The sequence below is a fragment of the Lampris incognitus genome, chromosome 6 (assembly GCF_029633865.1).
Source record: "Lampris incognitus isolate fLamInc1 chromosome 6, fLamInc1.hap2, whole genome shotgun sequence".
Lineage (NCBI taxonomy): Eukaryota > Metazoa > Chordata > Actinopteri > Lampriformes > Lampridae > Lampris > Lampris incognitus.
In genome coordinates, this window is record NC_079216.1 from 30,836,597 (window position 1) to 30,858,851 (window position 22,255).

Consider the following 22,255-nt stretch of genomic DNA (forward strand, 5'->3'; position numbering starts at 1 on the left):
CTTTTCACTACATCAATGGTATTGTTTGCCTGCTTTTTAAAAAAAAATTGTCTTGTTCGAAGTAAAGCAAAGTGGTATTTAACTGTGCCCATGAAACTATTTGCCCATTTGATACTATCCTTGCTAATAAATCACATCTTATAGTTGTGTTAAGAAACATGCTATTGTTTAAGAATTTAGATCATAGCAAAATATAAATGAAAAGGAATTAACGAAAAAAGGAAAATAATGAATTCATATTGTCTTAGGTCATAGAAATAATTTGCTCCTATAATTTAACTTTATGGGGCATTCGGGTGGCGTGGCGGTCTATTCCATTGTCTACCAACATGGGGATCGCCGGTTCGAATCCCTGTGTTACCTTGTTGGGTGTCCCTACAGACACATTGGCCTTGTCTGCGGGTGGGAAGCTGGATGTGGGTATGCGTCTTGGTCGCTGCACTAGTGCCTCCTCTGGTCGGTTGGGGCGCCTGGGAGAGGGAACTGGGGGGAATAGTGTGATCCTCCCACATGCTACGTCCCCCTGATGAAACTCCTCACTGTCAGGTGAAAAGAAGTGGCTGGCGACTCCACATGTATTGGAAGGGGTGGAGCAACGACTTGGATGGCTCAGAAGGGGGGGTAATTGGCCAGTTACAATTGGGGAGAAAATGGGGGACAAAAAAAAAAAATTAGCTTTATGACCGAAATAGTTATTTGCTTCATACAAACCAATTGTATGAAATTTGTGTCCTTATCAGTTATTTGTAAATTTCATAAGTTAGTTATTGATATTCATCAGCTCATTGTGCAGCTGTTTACCTGTGAATTTAGTTCTTTGTGGACATGAGCTATTATAAATTTAAACCTTTTGCAACCCACGAACCTGAATTGGATTAAGTGGGTGTAGATGATGGATAAACCTGTTGCACTTCAAATTAACTTATTCTCTTTTTCTCCCTTCTCAGTCACATGAACACATTTCCCGCCCTTCGGCCTCTTCCTACCAGACGATTGGTCACATGGGGTGCCATGGGTCAAGTGCCAGGGTTCCTCCAGCCAATAACCCTCCAATAACAGGTCTGGCCCGTTTCCAACAGTCACTGAAGACACCGTACACTTTGACGCTGCCAAACGAGCCAGGGTGCCCTGAGTTAAGACATATTATCATAGATGGAAGCAACGTGGCTATGGCGTGAGTTTATAAACACACACAGCAACATGTAGGGCAGACACAGCTATCAAGAGAAGAATTAAAGTCTTTTTTCTTAAGGCGTCAGTTCCCATACCCACATTATAGACATGTATCACAATGTTTCTCTCTTTCTCACAATGCATTACAAATCCCATGATCATCAGTTAACCTACACGCACATTCTCACACTCGCCACTAAACCATCAAACCTGTTGCAGTATGCAGTCCTCACTTTTTACAGGTCTGTAAATTGCACCTCATGCATGGGTGGACCATGACACTCTCATACAGTGCTATTACCAGGGGTGCACATAACTTTTTTGGTCTGGTTCTCAAGGGAACACCTGGAGATGTTGCTCGGTACTCACTCTTTACGCGGCACAGTTATCCTGCAAGCTGTCGTCGTCACTACCCTCCTTACTGTTCTCCTCACTGTCTTCCTCTCTTTCAAACATGGCAGATGAAGATGTAGGCCTACTTCTTTCTCCCTGGCTGAGTCTGCGATTAGCTGTTTGCGTCCATAAGTCAACAGCTGGCTTTGAGTCATAAGTCTCTGTTGTCATCTCAGACAAGTGGATGTGAAACAGGGATGAGAGGAGAGAGTCTGACAGGCGGGATCTGTACTTGCTTTTTATTATATTGAGATGTGAAAATCCCCTTTCACATGCAGCACTGCTCAAGGGCAGTTTAAGGGACAACAGAAGGACTTTATGAATGTTGGAATAACTGTCTGGATTATTTATCTTCACTGTGTTGACCAAGTCATACGCAGAGGAGGCTGCCAAACGTTTTCCTGCTTGCTTTAAACGCATCCATTCTCTTACAGTGGAGTCTCTGTCAACAGACAAGCTGGCCTCATTTTTCTGTAAGATGTTAGCAAGTGTTGTGTTGCCAAAACTGTGGCGGTCTTGCATTTCTTGGGGCCAAGTTGAAAGATCAAAAATTAAAAATTGATCACATGACTTAAGGGAGTCATATCTGCTTTCAAACTCATAAATTAGACCTTCACTGTCAAGCAATAGTGTCAGCTGTCCTGCAGCTACCATGAGCTCATCTTTGCATTCACCAATAGTCACTTTATCTTGCTGAAAGCTGAGGGAGGTGAAGTGTAAAATGTTTCCAGTGTCAAGCATGTTGATAAGGAAACACTGAAAACGCTCTGCAGATATGTTTTTGGTCACTGTCATCACTTGTAGCCACTTGAATTTGAATGGCAGGTAATAGCCTCCATATTTTCAACAGAGTCTCTTGCCTCCATGCAGACCATCTAATGTTGTGAAACTTTCCTAGTTTCACAAAGGCAATGCCATTCTCATCACATGTCTTTAGTTGTTCTGTTCTTTTTGCGCCCCCTGTCTGTAAATTAAAGCTCAGCAACTTGACAACGAAACAAATGTCTCACAGTATGGTACCATGCAATCAGCTGACTTTATGCAGTTCTTGAGGGTGTGGGCAGTACACAGAATATACACAAGGGAATCCCCGATCGCCACCATCTGACACAATTTGGGAACGACCCCATTGTAAACTCCAACATTGACTGCTGCTCCATCTGCACACACCGAGACCAACTTCGTCTTCCACTGATCCCCTAAACCACAAGTATGGAAGAGCTGCTCCAGTCCGTTCACTATGTCCTGTGCCACTCGGTTCACACCCAAATTAATTAATCCAAGGAAATCTGAGGTAAACTCTCCATAGATAGACACAGACACAACGTACACAATTTCCTGCTCCACTTGTGTTGTGTTAAGTCTTCTGATCCATCAAAGAGCATGCCCCAAAATTCAACTGCCTTTAGTTTTTCACTCAGTTTTAACATGATTGTCTGTGCGATGCTCTACATCAGTGTTTTCCAACCCAGTCCTCAAGGAACCCCTATCCTGCAGATGTTCTTTGCAACCCTGAATAGGTACCTTTTTGTAGTTATTTAACCAATCAGCAATGAATTATGGCAGACGTTGCACACCTTGCATAATTAAGTGCTGTGAGATGATTGGTTGAGTTAGTACAAGCAGGGCTACCTATGCAGGGTTACAGTGAAAATCTGCAGGATAGGGGCTCCTTGAGGACTGGGTTGGGAAACGCTACTCTACACGATGCAGGTCCCCCTTGTTGTGAATGATATGCACTCCCGACATTAAACCCAAGCCTCTTGAAAAACACAATATCCTCCTCATATGAATGCATCGGATGTGCATGTTTCACTTTGTGAAAGGCCAACAGAAAAATTATTACACAGTGCTTGACACTGTTCTTCATTCAGTTTGTCCTGCCATGTGTCAAGAGGGCGAGTGGATTTCTGATCCTGGCTGCACCTGTTATCAATAGTTTGCACTATGTTCATGTGCTCTGTACTCTTCTCGTGCTTTTCAAGAACTGGATGACCGAAATTTTTTGTCCCTATATAAAAGGTGCTGCTTTTATCCGCAAAATTGGGATTTTCACGGCATATTTTGTACCACATCTTTGCGGTCATCATCTGTTTGGAGCCAGGCTACTTCCTGCAGCCACTTTTCTGCGAATACACATTTTTTTATGGACAGGTTCAGTCAGGCATTTCTTTGGTGGTGTAACACTAAAGTAATTACTTAATGTAGCTTGCTTCTTGGACATTTTGGTGAATAAACGAAAATCCCAAAACCAGAGAAAAAAATTTAACGTTAAGCTACTTTTAATGTAAACTAATTATTTGTTGGTGCTCAAGGTTTAACATTTAATCTTGCTAACTTAGGAAAAAAACACATCCACTTAATCAAGAACGAAGGCTAAAAGTTGCACCATTAACAACTGATCATTAAAATTGGCACATTTGTTGTAATGACTTTCTTACCAGTGATATATGGAGAAAATCGTTTTGTTTCAGTAATTGTGTCCCGAAAATGTTGGTATGCAAAAGTGCCTCTTTTCCCGGCTTGGTCGGGCATCCCTACAGACACAATTGGCCATTTCTGGGAAGCCGGATGTGGGTATGTGTCCTGGTCACTGCACTAGTGCCTCCTCTGGTCGGTCGGGGCACCTGTTCGGGGGGGGGGTCTGGGGGGAATAGCGTGATTCTCCCACGTGTTACGTCCCCCTGGTGAAACTCCTCACTGTCAGGTGAAAAGAAGCAGCTGACGACTCCACATGTATCGGAGGAGGCATGTGGTAGTCTGCAGCCCTCCCCGGATCGACAGAGGGGGTGGAGCAGCAACCGGGACGGCTCGGAAGAGTGGGGTAATTGGCCACGTACAATTGGGGAGAAAAAAAAGGGGGGAAATCCACAAAAAACAAAAAGCACCTCTTTTCATATTATCTGCTGCGCATCATTTATTTTGACCACGCCTGCGCAGCAGTTATGTGCACCTCTGGCTATTACTCATTACAGTCTTGTGTCTTTGGTAGTCACAGTGAGAACAGTATTATTGCCATGATAGTGAGAAGTGATTATGTATTGTGGAGGTGTTTCTAAGAAGAAATTGGCTTTTCCAGTAACTTGCTTTTGTACAGTAGTTTCAGTATCATTTTAAGTTGGGGGGGGTAGCTAGTTAAACACACACACTCACACATGAAGTGGAACATGTTTAGCTCTTTGAAACCCCTTCCTGCAAATCTTTTCCTGGGTGACCCACTCATGACCTCTTGTTTTTACATTCACTGCCTTTCATGATCTCTTTTTCCCTCTCCCCCTTCTCCCCTACACCTCTCTCCGCTTCCCTTCTTATCAGAACTAGTATCTGTCATGCTGTGACTCTCAAGTAGTTGTCGACCGATATGGGTTTTTCAATGACTCCTGTTAACATAAGCCCACTTGTTGAATTGAGGCTATCTCTAGCCCATTAGCAAATGCAACTGACTGTAACTAATATTGGGTATCTTATAATTATCAAATCAATTACTTGCGATAGCAGATTGTTGACTTGAGATGAGGAGAGCTTCATCAACCCTGTCTTCATCCTCAGCCTCAGCTGACAGTAAGTGCTGCTGGCTTGCCCACTTGAGAATAATTCTGCTAGCTGGCTATTAATGTTAGTCTACTGCTGGCAAACCTTGCACTGGCATGATGACATATATGAGCACCATTGATGGAAGAAAATGTTTGTTGTTGTAAGGTGCTTAACAACAGCAGACCATAGGCTAACCAACAATAAAAGGCTTGCTTACCATTCCACACCCATCCCAGATGACAAATCTGATAAATGTTTTACAACTCCGGCTCGTTGGGAGTAGGAGTATGGGCTGGGGACGCCCATAGAGTAGTTTGAGCCTTGTAAGCTAGTTGAAGGCTTGCTGCTGTTACAATTCTTAACTAATGTTATTCACATTTTCTCACTTAAAGACCAGAATCAATCTAAATATACAGACAGTGACCATTGTATGTTATTAAGTGTGGCCAATTAAAATATATTGGGCTCTGAAAGCTAGGAATTTAAGTCTTATCGTTTTCTCTCGGATAACATTACATCCAGCATTGGCACATTTCCTACTGTTCCACAGCACCTACTGACGTCTGCCCATAGAATGGCGAAATTGACACAAGGGGGAGCGCTAACATCATTCCACAGCAGCCAAACTAACAAGGCTGCCTGCAGATGTGTCTGCAAACATTTTTTGTTTATCAGCCTCGTCTGAGCGCAGGCATTGGCCGATGCCGATTATCTCAAAATGCCAGATATCAGCCTGATTAAGGCCGACCAATTCATCGGTCGACCATTTCTCCAGAGCACTGGTATATGATAGACCTACCAAATCCTTTTAACTGAAATATTGTGATGATTGTGTTTATTGGATATTGGGCTGTGAGAACGTTCTCTTAACTTTCTCTTACACACATCTTGAAGGAAGAAAGTTAAGATGAATCGATATCGGATTAACAGAACGCTATTCACCACCCAAATTTCTTCTCACGCTTGTTTATTGTGTGTGCCAGTAAACCCTAAAACAGCATAATTAGTGCTACAAAAAAGGCCACATAAGACAGCCATTGTCTCCAACCTCTGCAAGCTGTTCCTCACCTCTTCCTCCCTCCTCTGTGTCACCCACACACCCCTTACTCCAAAAGGCTTTGCCCTCCCATTTTGAGGAGAAAGTGTCAGTCATCTGTGGTCAGTTCACTCCCCCTCCCTTGCCGCCTTTCACTTGCCCTGAGACTTGACTATGACCTGCTTCCTCCCCTTCTCTGAAACTGTCATTTCTTTTTTCTTTTTTTTCCCCTTTTTCTCCCCACTTGTATCCGGCCAATTACCCCACTCTTCTGAGCTGTCCCAGTCACTGCTCCACCCCCTCTGCCGATCCGGGAAGGGCTGCAGACTACCACAAGTTTCCTGCGATACATGTGGAGCCGCCAGCCGCTTCGTTTCTTTATAAATTTATTTCTGATTTTTCCCTTTTTCTCCCAATTTAGTGGTCAATCGATCCCTGTTTTAGTTCAAACACCCATCCTCGTACTGCATGCGTTTGCCAAATGCATCTCTCCAGCCAGCAGTCTCGAAGGAGACGCCTCACCACTGCCGTGACAAGGCGAATCCAGGCCGAACCACTGGTTTTTCCAACACACACAGAGACGCATTCATATGATGAACACAAGCCGACTCCGCCCCGCTCCCAAAGACAGCGTTGCCAATTATTGCTGCTTCATCGAGTCTGGCCATAGTTGGTTCTGACGAGACCAGGGCACGAACCCCGGTCCCCAGTGGGCAACTGCATTGACACAAAGCCGATGCTTAGACCGCTACACCAGCCGCTTCTTTTCACCTGACAGTGAGGAGTTTCACCAGGGGGATGTAGGCTCACACTATTCCCTCCAGTTCCCCCTACCCCCCGAACAGGCGCCCCGACCGACCAGTGGAGGCGCTAGTGCAGTGATCAGGAAATATACCCACATCCGGCTTCCCATCCGCAGACACGGCCAATTGTGTCTGTAGGGACACCCAACCAAGCTGGAGGTAACGGGGATTCGAACTGGTGATCCCCATGTTGGTAGGCAATGGAAGGTAGGCAATGGAATAGACCGCTATACTACCTGGACGCCCTCTGAAACTCTTAATTTCTAAACTTCTTCTAGCACAACATGTACCACTGATCCTTCCCTCACCCCTCCTCTCATGTATTAACCCCTCTACCCTCTCTTATCTGATCCACATTTTTAACTTCTCTCTTATCAGGGGTGTTCTCTTCAGATTTTAAGCTTGCCTGGGTCACCGCACTTTTGAAGAAGAAAAAAAAAATCACTCAATCCTACATTAGCTCAGAACTATCAGACAATCTTGTTGCTCCCTTTCCTTGCCAAATGCTTGATTGAGTGGCATGCAATCAGCTGTTTCTGTCAGCACAATCGACTCTTCTTGCAGTCAGTGATGCACTTTGAAAAAATCCTCCATAGTCATCCTCCTTGACGTCTTAGACACATTTGAGACAGTCAATCCCAGATTTTATTGTCGACATTATCTGACCTGGACATTGTTCTTACAGTGCTAAAGTGGTTCAAATCACACCTGACAGGTAGATTGTACCACGCATCATTGAGGAGTCAATTTGCACCCCTATATGAGTCAAAACAGGTTTGCCTCAAGGCTCAGTGCTTGGTCCACTCCTTTTTTACTCTCTTTACTACCTCTCTTAGCTCAATAATCTGCACAGAGCTTTTCCTACTATTCCAGTATGTATGAAACCCAACTCAGCCTTTCCTTTCTACCGGATGAAACTGAGGTGTCAGTAAGGGTTGCTGCTTGTCTTATTGACATAATCTGCTTGGATGAGGAATGGCACCTCCAGCTCAATTTATCTGAAACAGAGCTCACTGGTCATTACTGCCAATTCCTCTATCTCCACTGACATATCCTACAGACTCAATACATTGATCACATCGTCCAGTTCTGCGAGAAACCTCGAGGTGATGGTTGATAACGGACCATCATTCTCTGACCACAGTATGGCCGTCTCCTGTTCTTGCCACTTTGTTTTTTATAATATCTGCTAAATTGTTACAGATTAAAACATGTTGGGCCATGCTCTAGTCCTCTCACAGTTAGACTACTGAAGTGCACTCCTCGATGATCCCTCAGGCCATGTAATCAAAATTCAGAATGATGCTGCTAGCTTGGTTTTAAACCTACCTCAATGTGCACATCTGCACTAATTTACCTGCAAACCCATATTGATATGTATATTCCTGCTCGACTTCTTTGTTCTGCATCTGGTAGGCTATTATCTGTGCCCTCCATCAAAGTAGCAAGCTCTGGGCCCAGAAGGCATGGAACAAACTCATGGTCTCCATTAGAGCTACGCTATATGGACAAAAGTATTGGGACACACCTCTTAATCTTTGAATTCAGGTGTTTCATTCAGACCCGTTGCCACAGGTGTATAAAACCAAGCAGCTAGCCATGCACTCTGCATTTACAAACATTAGTGAAAGAATGGGTTGTTCTGAAGAGTGCAGTGCCTGACCTCACAAAGAGCTCGGTGTATTCAAGCGTGTTACTGTCATATGATGCCACCTTTGCAATAAGTCAGTTCGTGACATTTCTTCCCTGCTAGATATTCCACGGTCAACTGTAAGTGGAATTATTGAAAAATGGAAGCATTTAGGAACAACAGCAACTCAGCCACAAAGTGGCAGACCACGTAAAATCACAGCAGGGACAACAAGTGCTGAGGCGCATAGTGCGTAAAAGTCACCAACGCTGTGTTGACTCAGTAACTCAGCGTTCCAAACTTCCTCTGGCATTAACATCAGCACAAAAACTGTGCGCCAGGAGCTTCATGTAATTGGTTTCCATGGCCAAGCAGCTGCATGCAAGCCTTATGTCACTAAGCACAATGCCAAGTGTCGGATAGAGTGGTGTAAAGCACGCTGCCACTGGACTCTGGAGCAGTGGAAACATGCTCTGTGTGAATCACGCTTCTCTGTCTGGCAGTCTGACGGACAAGTCTGGGTTTGGTGAATGCCAGGAGAACGTTACCTGCCTGACTGCATTGTGCCAACTGTAAAGATTGGTGGAGGAGGGATAATGGTATGGGGTTGTTTTTCAGGGGTTGGGCTAGGCCCCTTAGTTCCAGTGAAGGAAAATCTTAATGCTTCAGCATACCAAGACATTTTGGACAATTCTATGCTTCCAACTTTGTGGAAACAGTCTGGGGAGGGCCCTTTTCTGTTCCAGCATGACTGTGCCCCAGTGCACAAAGCAAGGTCCATTAAGACATGGTTGGGTGAGTTTTGTGTGGAAGAACTTGACTAGCCTGCACAGAGCCCTGACCTCAACCCCATTGATCACCTTTGGGGTGAACTAGAACGGCAATTGCGAGCCTGGTCTTCATGTCCAACATCAGTGCCTGACCTCACAAATGCTCTTCTGGATGAATGGGCAAACAATTCCCACAGACACTCCAAAATTTTGTGGAAAGCCTTCCCAGAAAGTGGAAGCTGTTATAGCTGCAAAGAGGAAAATAACCCTATATTAATGCCTATGGATTTAGAATGGGATGTCATAAAAGCTTCTGTAGGTGTAATGGCCAGATGTCCCACATATAGTGTACGACTGACTTCCTTGCTTTCTTCACGAAAAGCCTAAAAATGCTCCTTTTTAAAGCCTTTCTTAATCCTTAAAATGGTGTCTGGTCACACTTTGCAACTGGTACCAGTTATTACTATTTTGCCCATATTTACCTAAACACCATTACTATTGGGTTTCTACTATTGAGTTATTTTCTACTTGCACATGAAAACATAATTGTGCTGTTTTCTGACTCATGGCAATGTAAATCTACTTAGTACTTTGATTCTCCTATTTCCTGCCACTTGATGCTCTAAGGCGCAGCTACACTATATGCACTTGATTTGACATGCAGTCTTTGTTGTGATATGATTATTGTATAACACTGTACGGGCATCCAGGTGGCATGATGGTCTATTTCGTTGCCTACCAACACGGGGCTCGGCAGTTCGAGTCCCCGTGTTACCTCCTGCGTGGTCGGGCGTCCCTACAGACACAATTGGCCGTGTCTGCAGGTGTGAAGCCGGATGTGGGTATGTGTCCTGGTCACTGCAATAGCGCCTACTCTGGTTGGTCAGGGCGGCTGTTCAGGGAGGAGGGAGAACTGGGGGGAATAGCGTGAGCCTCCCATGCGCTACGTCCCCCCTGGCGAAACTCCGCACTGTCAGCTGACAAGAAGTAGCTGGCGACTCCACATGTATTGGAGGAGACATGTGGTAGTCTGCAACCCTCCCCAGATCGGCAGAGGGGGTGGAGCAGTGATTGGGATGGCTCGAAAGAGTGGGGTAATTGGCCGGCTACAATTGGGGAGAAAAAAGTGTAAAAAAAAAAAATCCCCAAAAACAAAAAAAAAACTGTACAATGTCAGTTGGTAACATTCAAATTTATTTAATTGTAAGTCACCGTAGATAAAAGCATCTGCTAAGTGGGTAATTGTAAATATGAGTGTCGTGCAAAAGTAGAAAAAAATATTTGGAATTTAAACTGTTGATCAAGGGTTACCTTTACATCGAGACTATAAATATATGCTATAATATATATACAGTGCATCCGGAAAGTATTCACACCCCTTCACTTTCTCTGCATTTTGTTATGTTACAGCCTTATTCCAAAATGGATTAAATTCATTTTTTTCTCATCAGTCTACATACAATACCCCATAATGACAAAGTGAAAAAGGTTTTGTAGAAATTTTTGCACATTTATTAAAAATAAAAAACTGAAATATTGCATGTACATAAGTATTCACACCCTTTACTCAGTACTTGGTTGAGGCACCCTTGGCAGCGTTTACAGCCTCAAGTCCTCTTGGGTATGAAGCTACAAGCTTGGCACACCTATATTTGGGGTATTTCTCCCATTCTCTGCAGATCTTCTCGAGCTCTGTAGGTTTAGATGGGGAGCGTCGCTGCACAGCTATTTTCAGGTCTTTCCAGGGATGTTCAATGGGGTTCAAGTCTGGGCTCTGGCTGGGCCACTCAAGGACATTCACAGACTTGTCCTGAAGCCACTCCTTCGTTGTCTTGGCTGTGTGCTTAGCGTCGTTGTCGTGTCGAAAGGTAAACCTTTGCCCCAGTCTGAGGTCCTGAGTGCTCTGGAGCAGGTTTTCATCAAGGATCTCTCTGTACTTTGCTCCATTCATCTTTCCCTCGATCCTGACTAGTCTCCCAGTTCCTGCCGCTGAAGAACATCCCCACAGCATGATGCTGCTACCACCATGCTTCACTGTAGGGATGGTACTAGCAAGGTGATGAGAGGTGCCTGGTTTCCTCCAGACGTGACGTTTGGCATTCAGGCCAGAGTTCAATCTTGGTTTCATCAGACCAGAGAATCTTGTTTCTCATGGTCTGAGAGTCCTTTAGGTGCTTTCTGGCAAACTCCAAGAGGGCTTTCATGTGCTTTTTACTGAGCAGAGGCTTCCGTCTGGCCACTCTACCATAAAGGCCTGATTGGTGGAGTGCTGCAGAGATGGTTGTGCTTCTGGAAGGTTCTCCCATCTCCACAGAGGAATGCTAGAGCTCTGTCAGAGTGACCATTGGGTTCTTGGTCACCTCCCTGACCAAGGCCCTTCTCCCCCGATTGCTCAGTTTGGCTGGGCGGCCAGCTCTAGGAAGAGTCCTGGTGGATCCAAACTTCTTCCATTTACGAATGATGGAGACCACTGTGCTCTTCGGGACCTTCAAAGCTGTAGAAAATTTTTTGTACCCTTCCCCAGCTCTGTGCCTCGATACAATTCATTCTCGGAGGTCCACAGACAATTCCTTTGACTTCATGGCTTGGTTTCTGCTCTGACATGCACTGTCAACAGTGGGACCTTATAAAGACAGGTGTGTGCCTTTCCAAATCGTGTCCAATCAATTGAATTTACTACGGGTGGACTCCAATCAAGATGTAGAAACATCTCAAGGATGATCTGTGGAAACAGGATGAACCTGAGCTCAATTTTGAGTGTCATAGCAAAGGGTGTGAATACTTATGTACATACAATATTTCAGTTTTTTATTTTTAATAAATTTGCAAAAATTTCTACAAAACCTTTTTCCACTTTGTCATTATGGGGTATTGTGTGTAGATTGATGAGGAAAAAAAGGAATTTAATCCATTTTGGAATAAGGCTGTAACATAACAAAATGCGGGGAAAGTGAAGGGGTGTGAATACTTTCTGGATGCACTGTATATATCTGTATATAGATATATATATGCTGCTATAAAAGGATTAAGAAATATAAGAACTTTACAAGTATAGAAATCAAAGTGCTGCTCTCAGAAGTGACACAAAAGGCATAAAAGAATATAACGAAGGTTTGTATTCAGTCACATATGCAAGAGCGCAGTGTGGGGAAGTTTTATTTGTATTAGATACATTTGCGTGATCTTTTCCCTTATTTGCGTATGCACTCATTTGAGAGATACTTAAAGGAATTTCTAAGAACAGACAAAAAGGACAGGACTGGTGTACATGTTTGTGTATGGCAGGTCTACACCTCTTCAATTTTGATCGTACCAGCGAACAAATCCAAAGTAAGAGAAAATATGGACTTGCCAAAAGTTTCCTTGGTTTGTTTGCACTTTTTTATGAACAGATCTGTGCATGCACTGCGAGCATTGTGTCCACACACACTGGTCCTTTGACACAGTATTCACTTCAGTGTCTAATGAGGCGTCCCCTTTGACTTTGTGCCATAAAAGGTGAAACTACTTGGCAGGGGTGCCAATAAACAATCAGCCCACATGTGTAATTTGTGTATCAAAGGTCATTGTGTAACCACACCAATCTTACTTAAATTAATTATACTTTTGTATACTAACAATTAATTATACTAATAGTCTCATCAAATTAGTTCCTTTCAGCAGCTGGGCTAACAAGACTCGATACAAGACTACCCCAGAACATGTGGATATGTTGATATTTCTAAATAAAAACACCGATCTACTGGTGTTGTTCATTTAGCCCACTGATTTTTGCAGCTTGAGTTTGAGTTTACATATATCTAATAAAATCCATATCAGCCAACTTGTAAGGGTGGTGTTAAACAGGAACTGTTTCTCACCACATGGCCACATATCTACTACTACTTTCGGCTGCTCCCGTTAGGGGTCGCCACAGCGGATCATCCGTTTCCATTTCACCACATGGCCACATATAACATCTGCAAACTATCATGCTGATTTTTTCCCCCAACATCTTGACGTAACTTATCACAAATGTGCCTGATGATGCTCTCAGCACAACTACAGACTCCTGCATTTACAGTAGATTTGAGGTTTGGCAGATCTATCTCAGGGTAGGCTCATTTCCATGTTTGCTAAGTAATTTTATTGCAGTCAAAAATATTTCATTGTCACATGATTTCCAGGTTTCTATGGTGAGTTTACTGATTGTATCATCACTTCCTGCTTTCTGCTGTGCTGTCATTCTTCACTTTCTCTTTCATTGGTCTATGGAACTTCCCCTAAGTTTGCATAGCAGCCCTAATCACGAGTTGGAAACCTCTTGTTTCATATGTGCGTCCAACTGTGTGTGTGTGTGTGTGTGTGTGTGTGTGTGTGTGTGTGTGTGTGTGTGTGTGTGTGTGTGCGCAATGAAGTGCAAGGTTGTGTCTCAAACCACTCCCTGGTTCAGTAGGTAGTGAACTGCCAAGGGAGTTGGGCATTTTCTAAGGTGTATCGATGTCAAAATTGTTCCAGTACCCTGCAAGTTCAGCTCCCTTGAAAATTCCCAGAATGCACCATATAAACGAGTGAACATCTTTTCTCGTAAGTGTCACAAGGGAGACATGTTTTGGTAGATTCCCTGTTTATTAAAGTGTTTGTGTTACCCCACTTAGACTTTGTGGGCAACAATGGCCTCTGGTTTAATGATGTTTCCCCCTGTTGTCTGAGCTTCAAATGTATTGGATTTCTCCAGATTATTTTGTGGTTCTTTTTTTAATCATCCTGAAACTAAACCGAAACATTTTCCTCACCTTAATCCTGAAAAACTGACGCTTGCAGACAGCATTGCATAGCAGCCCCAATTACAACAGTAGGTTTTCCCATTTTTGTTTCATGATTTATCTTCTGACAATTCTCCTAGAACTGTTTCCCATCAAATTTAAAATGTTGTGCGCTTGCAGTGACAGTGAAGTTCTCAAGTAGACGAAGATGAGGTTGTGTGACATACAGCATGATAAAGGGACATATTTATCTTTTTTTATTATTATTATTTTTTTTTATGGCTTGAGTAAAATTCCCAGAGTGTCTGTGAATATTACCATATGCATTGCAACATTCCATCCATCCATTATCCAAACTGCTTATCCTGCTCTCAGGGTTGCGGGGATGCTGGAGCCTATCCCAGCTGTCATTGGGCGTCAGGCAGGGAGACACCCTGGACAGGTCGCCAGGCCATCACAGCAACATTCACAACATTATCACATCCTTGTCAACAGTGGCATACTAGTTGTTTTGTTGCCCTTGATAATCAGTAAAATTAGCTTGGGTCTCAATTGGTTATCAATTTTAAATGGTAGTTTCCCTCTTTGTATACGCAGTGATGGTACACAGGCAGATGTTTTGCTGATGGTGATGGGCAACACTGCCTCAAAAGAGGTATTGGCAAATAGGAAAATAAAATTGATGCACTGAAGGGAATGCAGTGGGTTTGCCACAAACAAAAATATCCTGGGAAAAAAATAAGGCCACTGAACAATTAACAAAAACATATGTTGATGTTGACCTCAGGTTGTCATTAGTATTCTCTAGAGTAGCAGTAGTGTTATGTATTGTATTGTGTTTTGATTGTTTATTTTAAGGTATATGAGTTCCTATTCTATTTACTTATATTTTTTTTAATTTGTGATACTGGCTTTAAAGAAACCTTGACTTTGAGTTATGGCCCATAGCGGTTAACAGCTAAAACTTCCTGTTTGGGGAGCCCAGTGGCTCCCAGAGAGTTTCTAATCTGCTTTTGTTGCCGATTGTGTTGTCTTGTGGGTTTTTTTGCCCTAGCTGCTCATCTGGTGTACTTGTTTTTCAGCTGACGTGGATGTACTTGTGCGTGCATGTCACTGCTGGCAATCTTGATTGGCTGATGGTATGACACAGCATCTGATGTATGTGGGTGTCTGTATATTGTTGTTGTTTTTTGTTTGTTTTTTTTTCTATCTAGGAGCACAAAATTGACACTAGCAGGAAGTGTTTGTTGTGTCTACTACTGTTGCTGTGCAACTACCTGAAAACTTTTTTCAGAGCACAGCACTTCTGTATATCGTTGCCATTGAAATTAAATTGAAATAACAGCAGTAAATGGAGTTTCCTAGTAGACACACAGTTGTAGTCCCCCTCACTATTTTACTTTGCCATCTGTCTTAACGTCTCCATTTGTATCTCTTCTCATTATCCCTCTCGCCCCATCCCTCCGTCATCCACTCCTTCCTCTCTCTCCTCTAGTCAGGGCCTGCATTGGTTCTTCACATTTCACAAGGCATGTGTACTGACTGTGAAATCCTGCAATAACTATTTATCTGAACCTATGTTCAATATCCTTACCCCTCTCCCATGTTTTACTGCATGTTGACCACCTCTCTGAAGTCATGGCCTTCACTGAGTCTCATCTGGACACAGTACTGTGCAACTCCTTTGTAATGATCCTAACTGGTCTCACTCTCCTTTTCTGCTTACCCCACCGCTTCTAGTCACGGTCTTCATCGGTTCTTCTCCTGTCGTGGTATCGCGCTGGCTGTGGAGTCGTTTTGGAGGCGGGGCCACAGAGAGATCACAGTCTTTGTTCCTCAGTGGCGTCAGAAGAGAGACAGACTCACTGCAGGTATGCATGCTGTGTGATTACCCATAAGTATCAGTAACTTTGTTTGTGTGTGTGTGTGTGTGCGCGCGTATGTGCGCGTGCAGTGCACACACCTGTCCACAGAGGCACTTGTTATTTATTGGTTGGTGTGTGAGCTTACTTGTGATAGAGAGACTGGTGTAAGGGCCATGTTGGCACATGTGTGTGGGTGTGTGCAGAGGGGTATTTATATGTTTATGAGTCTGTATGTGCAGTGCCAAAAGAGAAACTGCCTTCTGTTGACTGTTCTTTCCCCCTTTTTTTTTTTTTCCCAGAACAACATTTTCTGAAACAGCTGGAGGACCTGAGACTGCTCTCGTTTACTCCTTCTAGAGAAGTCTGTGGCCAGAGAATATCTTCACACGATGACAGGTATACACGTGTATACACACGCACACACACCAGGACACACCAAGCCGGTGTCATCAATCACTCTATTCATTTGTCAATCCGGAAAGTGATCAATCTGCCCACCTTTTAAAGTTTTTTTATTGTGAATTGGGACAGTGAGAATTGGAACCAAGGTCCGTCAGTTGTTGGTAAACAATAGTGAAAAACTCTTACTGTCCTCTCTTTGTCTCTCAGGTTCCTGCTCCACCTAGCGGAAAAAACAGATGGTGTCATCGTCACCAATGACAACCTGAGGGACTTTATCCGCACCTCTGATGCCTGGCGGAGGATCATTCAAGAAAGGTGATGAGGCATTCTGCATATGCTGCTCACACATTCCTTCACTTGCACACAATGACCAAACTATTTAGACCAAGCAAAGTTATTTGAGGTGACGTTTTGCTTGCAATATACTTTTTTTGTTTAAGGTAAACTTGAGCATTAAAAAGGAGAAACAGTATGATGCTGAAGAACTTCGTATTTAATACAGCCAAAATAGTTTAAATGTTTTATTTTCAGTACAACTATAATTTTTCTTAAATTTGACAAATTGTCAGTTTTATTTGTATAGCCCAATATCACAAATTACAAATTTGCCTCAAGGGACTTTACAGCAACGCAACATCCTGGCGTTAGACCCTCGCATCAGATAAGGAACAACTCCCTAAAAAAAAAAAAACCTTTAACAGGGAGAAAAAAATAGGAAGAAACCTCAGAGAAAGCAGCCGTGGAGGGCTCTCTCTCCCAAGATGGACAACATGCAGTGGATGTTGTGTGTACACAATTTACAGAATACAACATTGAAAGAGGATAACAGAATTATAATGGAATTATGGTCTGGCGGCCTGTCCAGGGTGTCTCCCTGCCTGCCGCCCAATGACTGCTGGGATAGGCTCCAGTATCCCTGCGACCCTGACAGCAGGATAAGCGGTTTGGATAATGGATGGATATAAGATACATGAACAATATGATGGAGGATGCCAAGCAGTGTCCAAACGTCACCGGCCCAGCCCGAGCCATCATCACCATGTAAAAAATAAATAAATAAATACTGTCCTGAGGCAGGGCACTATAAAATTCACACATGCTTGCACCAATGTCACAGTTTGTTTTGTTTTTTTTTTCTAGATGATTTTGGTGTATTTTAACAACTTTTTTCTCCTCCATCCTACAGGTTGCTCCAGTTTACATTTGTGGAGGACCATTTCATGATCCCCGATGACCCGCTCGGGAAACATGGGCCCCACCTAGAAGTCTTCTTGCGTAAAGACAACATGTAAGTTATGTACATGCATGTTTCCATATGCATGTATGTGTGTGGTTGGTGCACTGAAAAATAAGCTCTGATCCTTTTGCTTTTCATTGTATTGTAGTGCCCCCTGCACATTTTACTTGGCTACTTGTAAGAGTAAATAAACAATGGTAGAACAAGCTTAACCGGGAACTGCATCAGCGATAGATGGCTTTCTCTCATGGTCCCACTTTATCTCCACTGCTTTCTCCCCTCTAATTTGGTCTTTGACTCTGTCATTTTCTCATCTTTTTAATTGTCAGAAGAACTTCCATAACTCCTCCCCCAATAAGACCTCCAGATCTGCGCCCTCCTGCCCAGCACCAGCAGCAACAACAACAGCAGCAATCTGTCTATGTCCAGGCTGTCCATTCTACTCCACGAACCCCTGCCTCTTCGCCCTGGCCCTCTTCTTCCCTTCTTCCTCAGCCCCCATTCAACATACCACCTGTTGCCATTAGACCCCCTCCTCCGCACTGGCCTCACTCAGGGCCACCTGAATGGCACCCGCCCCGCCGCTCCCCCTCTCCCTCTCCCACCCCCCCACCACAGCGCTCCCAAGGGGAGACATCCGAGTTGAAGAGGAAGCTGTATGATATTTTTCCAGACCAGAAGCAGCGCATTGACCGGATCCTGAGCGAAAACCCTTACATGAGAGACCTGAACGCACTGTCGGGGCTGCTACTGGGATAAAGTGCTGTGGCATGGCAATTGGAAGCAGCACACATACACTGTATATCTGCGTGCACATATGTCCAAGATTATATACATATACACTTCAGAGTAATTTATTTTAAGATCCATTGTACGAGCCTGCCAGTGGAAATATTTTGTCGAGGGAAAGGCAGAAAACTTTTCTTTTGTATTGAAGAATTTGATCATCAAAAAAGCTGCTATGAGCATAATCCATTCTGTCTTCTCTTCTTCCCCTTCTCTCTATTTGATTTGGCTTAACAACACTGGTGCCCACAGAAATTTTCCTTTGCAGAAATTATATTGTCCTTTAATTGCAAAAATAATAATAAAAAAAAAACTTAACTTCTGACCCAGGTTAAAAACTAGGGCTAAATCTTCTGAATTATGTAAACTAAACTGACAAAACCGTCCGGTTTCCTTCACAATAATGCAGACCTTGTTTTTTGACTGCGAGTCCATCACGGAGAGCTTGTTTGTCTGTACAATATTCTCATCCATCTCCAAGGGCTCTCCACCTCTGGCTCTGAGCCTGTTGGCTGCAAAATTTGAAAGTTTTGACAGGTTTTGCTTTTTTTTATCCTTCATTATGGCAGTCCACTTTTTCCAATATAAACTTATTGAACATACTGGCTAGCAAAATGCTGCCCAGCCACATCCAGATGCTGTTCCTATACACTACCATTTCAGTCAAGTAGTCAGTGTGTTGTCAAATTAGATAATCTTTGAGTTATAGTTAATTTGCATCAAAAGGAGCAAAGACACACTCTTCGGTCACCCATTTTATGTCATCACTGATAAATAAAGAATTTGATTCATTTCAGGCAAGTAGTCCTAAAATGGTTGCTGTAAATCAATAATGAAATCGATTTTGGAATTTAAATGACCTGGATTCTTATTATTCTCATTCTTATTCTTATCTTGAACTAGCTGAAATAACCAGAAGACTGGACAAGGCGGCTAAGGGCATGGGTATGTTGATCAGTACTCAAAAAAGCAAAATCAGGACAACAAAAGATCACCTGAGGAGGGAGACTGAAGAGATTGAAGAGCAGAACACGGAAATCACTGTTGGCAGCGAAAAACTTGAAGTCACATCTTTCAAATATCTCGGTTCTGTGATTAACAAAGACGGGAGATCGGAAAAAGAAATTAGGAGCAGAATCGCCCTTACAACAAGCGCAATGACCAAGCTCAACACGATCTGGAAAGATAAAAACCTTGGAATGACGTCAAAAATGCAACTGCTCCGCACCATCATAATAGCAACTCTTCTATATGGTGCAGCAGAATCCTGGACCCTAACAAAAGCTATGGAGAAAAAAATACAAACCTTTGAACTTGGAGCATACAGAAGAATGCTGCAAATCCCATACACAGCACGTCACCAACATTGAAGTGCTGAACAGAGCTAAGAAAGCTATTGGTGACCATGATAATTTACTTACAATGGTAGAAAAAAAAGAAATTAAACTGGTTTGGGCACGTTTGCCGAATGGAAAGGACACTGCAAAGGACATCCTGCATGGCCTGGTAGAAGGAACTAGGAAGAGAGGGATACCGAGGAAAAACCCAGTAAACAACATCAGAGAATGGCTACAGATGAGCATAGTGGAGGCAGGGAGAGCTGCAATGGATAGGGAACGGTGGAAGAGACTTGTTGAGGCATCAGCTGTGCTCCTACGACCTCCATAGGTTACAGAACTGATGATGATGATGGATTCTTATATTACCATAGATTCCTGTCAACTTAGAAAAAAATATTGGGTTTGAGCATGATGATGGGTGTGTACTTTCTAGCAGTTTTTTTTTTTTTTTTTTTTTTGTGGAGATGTTTTTCACCCACAAAACAATACAAATGTAAAAAGTCTATAAACCAAATTTGATTGCTCTCCTGAAGACCACACCAGGAAAAATCAGGAGAATATTTCAGCCCTGGATCCATTTCTCCATTTGGATGAAGAGTCACATAGCAACAGTGGTATTCCCAAGATGTATCACTAACTTTGAGCCCAAGATCATGGAAAAAATTGATTTCAAAAATTTTATTTGTTTTACAGCCGTTCCTTTTCCAATGATTGTGTGCAGGAAAAATGCTCAACTGTGAGGAGTTTAGCACACGGACAGTCTAGTGCGCTCACGCAAGACTGTCCTTGTAACGCTCCGATTGGAGGGTCATTTGGAAGGCTAGATGACAGCTACCCCTTGATCCCCAAAAGAAATGGGACACCCTGCCATACGTGGCCACGTGCAAAATGAAGGAGTAGGTCCAGGGGGGGATTGGGATTGGGCCTTGATGTTCCCTTATTTTTGTAATATACAAATACTTGTTTTCATTGTAAAATAGAATATTGTTCTGGACATTTTATGTGTCAAAAGCGCATTGTCATGTTACTGTTGTAATGTTGCTGGAGGATTTTTTTCACATTTACTGAATTTTGTAAGTAAATCTCTTCCCTTTTTGTAAATATAAGCAGTTCTTCTCTAAAGTGCACTAATGGTTTCAAGTATGTGGAAGATCTTCAGAAAACGGCAACCAATGCTGTTCCCTATTATCTTTTGGTGCATGTCCGTGAAGTATGGTATCTGTCGCTTTGAAATCCTCCTGTATGCTCGATTGAGGTCTTTTTGCCATTTTAGATGCGCAACATTTTTAGACAATGTGCATGGCCAAATTTTTGCGAGCAACCAAGACCAGCAGTTATTTTCCGTACTTTTCTTCAAAGCAAAGTATGTGATTAATTTTAACCCACACTCGTACTAATCCCTCTTTCAACAGCAGGCTGTATTACCAACCTCGTTTTCACAATGTTACTCATGTATCATAGATGGAATGTAAGACCAGTCTTGTAAAACTAAGACTGGGTTATCAGCCACAATTGTTTCTTTATAAACTTTCCTTTTAAACTTCTTTCATTTGTTCCGTAACATAAGTCTGCAGGAGGGTCACGCCATGATCCAGTAGCTAGAGAGCTAAAAAAAGGTTTGTTATTTGACATTTAGTTTTAAATAAGGAAAAGAATTTTCAAAAACGGAAATTTGTGAAAAATATATTTTGAAATATTTTTTATTTTGAGTTTTTCTGGCACAGTGAAAGCTTAAACCTTTAAGGGGCATCCTGGTGGCTCAGCCAGTTAAGCACATGCCGTGTAGGCTCAGGCCCGATCACAGCCTCTCGGGTTAACTGAACCTGGGTTGCATATCCTCCCTTCTTTCTCTTTCCTTTCTCTCTCTACTGTCTTGCATATCAAAGACTTAAAATGCCAAAAACATCTTCACCAAAAAAACAAAAACAAAACACAAGCATTTAATACATGGCCGCTCAGCAGACACTCATTAAAGATTATCTGGTTTATTACAACCTGGGTCTTATTTTCACAGTTTTTGCCATTGTGCATATCAGTTTTATCATTTACTCACTAGCGTCATTCAGGGTTGCCACGGATCTGGAAAGTACTTGAAAGTGCCCTAGATCAGGGGTCCCCAATCACCGAGCCACGGACCGGCACTGGGCCGCAAAGCATTTGCTACCAGGCCGCAAGGAAACAATATGATATACAATATTCAAATAAAGCCCAGTCCAGCCATTTGGATCGTGTAATGCTAGAGGGCTTTTAATTTGAAACGGATACTTGAAGCGTGTACAATGATGTAATTGTATCACTCGTTCACGTGGCATTCGGCAGACCAATTGTAACTAACGTCATAACTCAGAGACGCTTTCAGTCAACTCGCTAGCAGCTAGTTAGGTACCATGGGTACCGGTAAAAAAATGAAGGTCGCTTGAGTTTCTCCGGAAGAGGTATGGGAGATAAAGGGTCTAATGACGATGATAACGCAGAGACGGCAAAAAAAAAAGAAAAAAGCTTCCTTCTACAGGAATTACGACGAGTCGTACCGAAAATACG

At 42.9% G+C, this 22,255-nt stretch overlaps 1 protein-coding gene across 2 annotated transcripts in view; it reads left to right on the forward strand.

The window, feature by feature from the left end:
* The window catches only part of n4bp1 (nedd4 binding protein 1), a 39,817-nt gene extending 18,125 nt beyond the window's left edge, over nt 1-21,692 (forward strand). The window contains exons 7-12 of one of the 2 annotated variants that reach the window (XM_056282145.1): nt 948-1,174; nt 15,825-15,955; nt 16,249-16,345; nt 16,559-16,666; nt 17,538-17,639; nt 17,918-21,692. In XM_056282145.1, coding sequence (XP_056138120.1) covers nt 948-1,174; nt 15,825-15,955; nt 16,249-16,345; nt 16,559-16,666; nt 17,538-17,639; nt 17,918-18,347 — 1,095 coding nt within the window. In that variant the 3' untranslated portion in view covers nt 18,348-21,692. The remainder of the gene's footprint in view (nt 1-947; nt 1,175-15,824; nt 15,956-16,248; nt 16,346-16,558; nt 16,667-17,537; nt 17,640-17,917) is intronic. The other variant, XM_056282146.1, reaches the window with a different exon arrangement.
* The last annotated feature ends 563 nt before the right edge of the window (nt 21,693-22,255 follow it).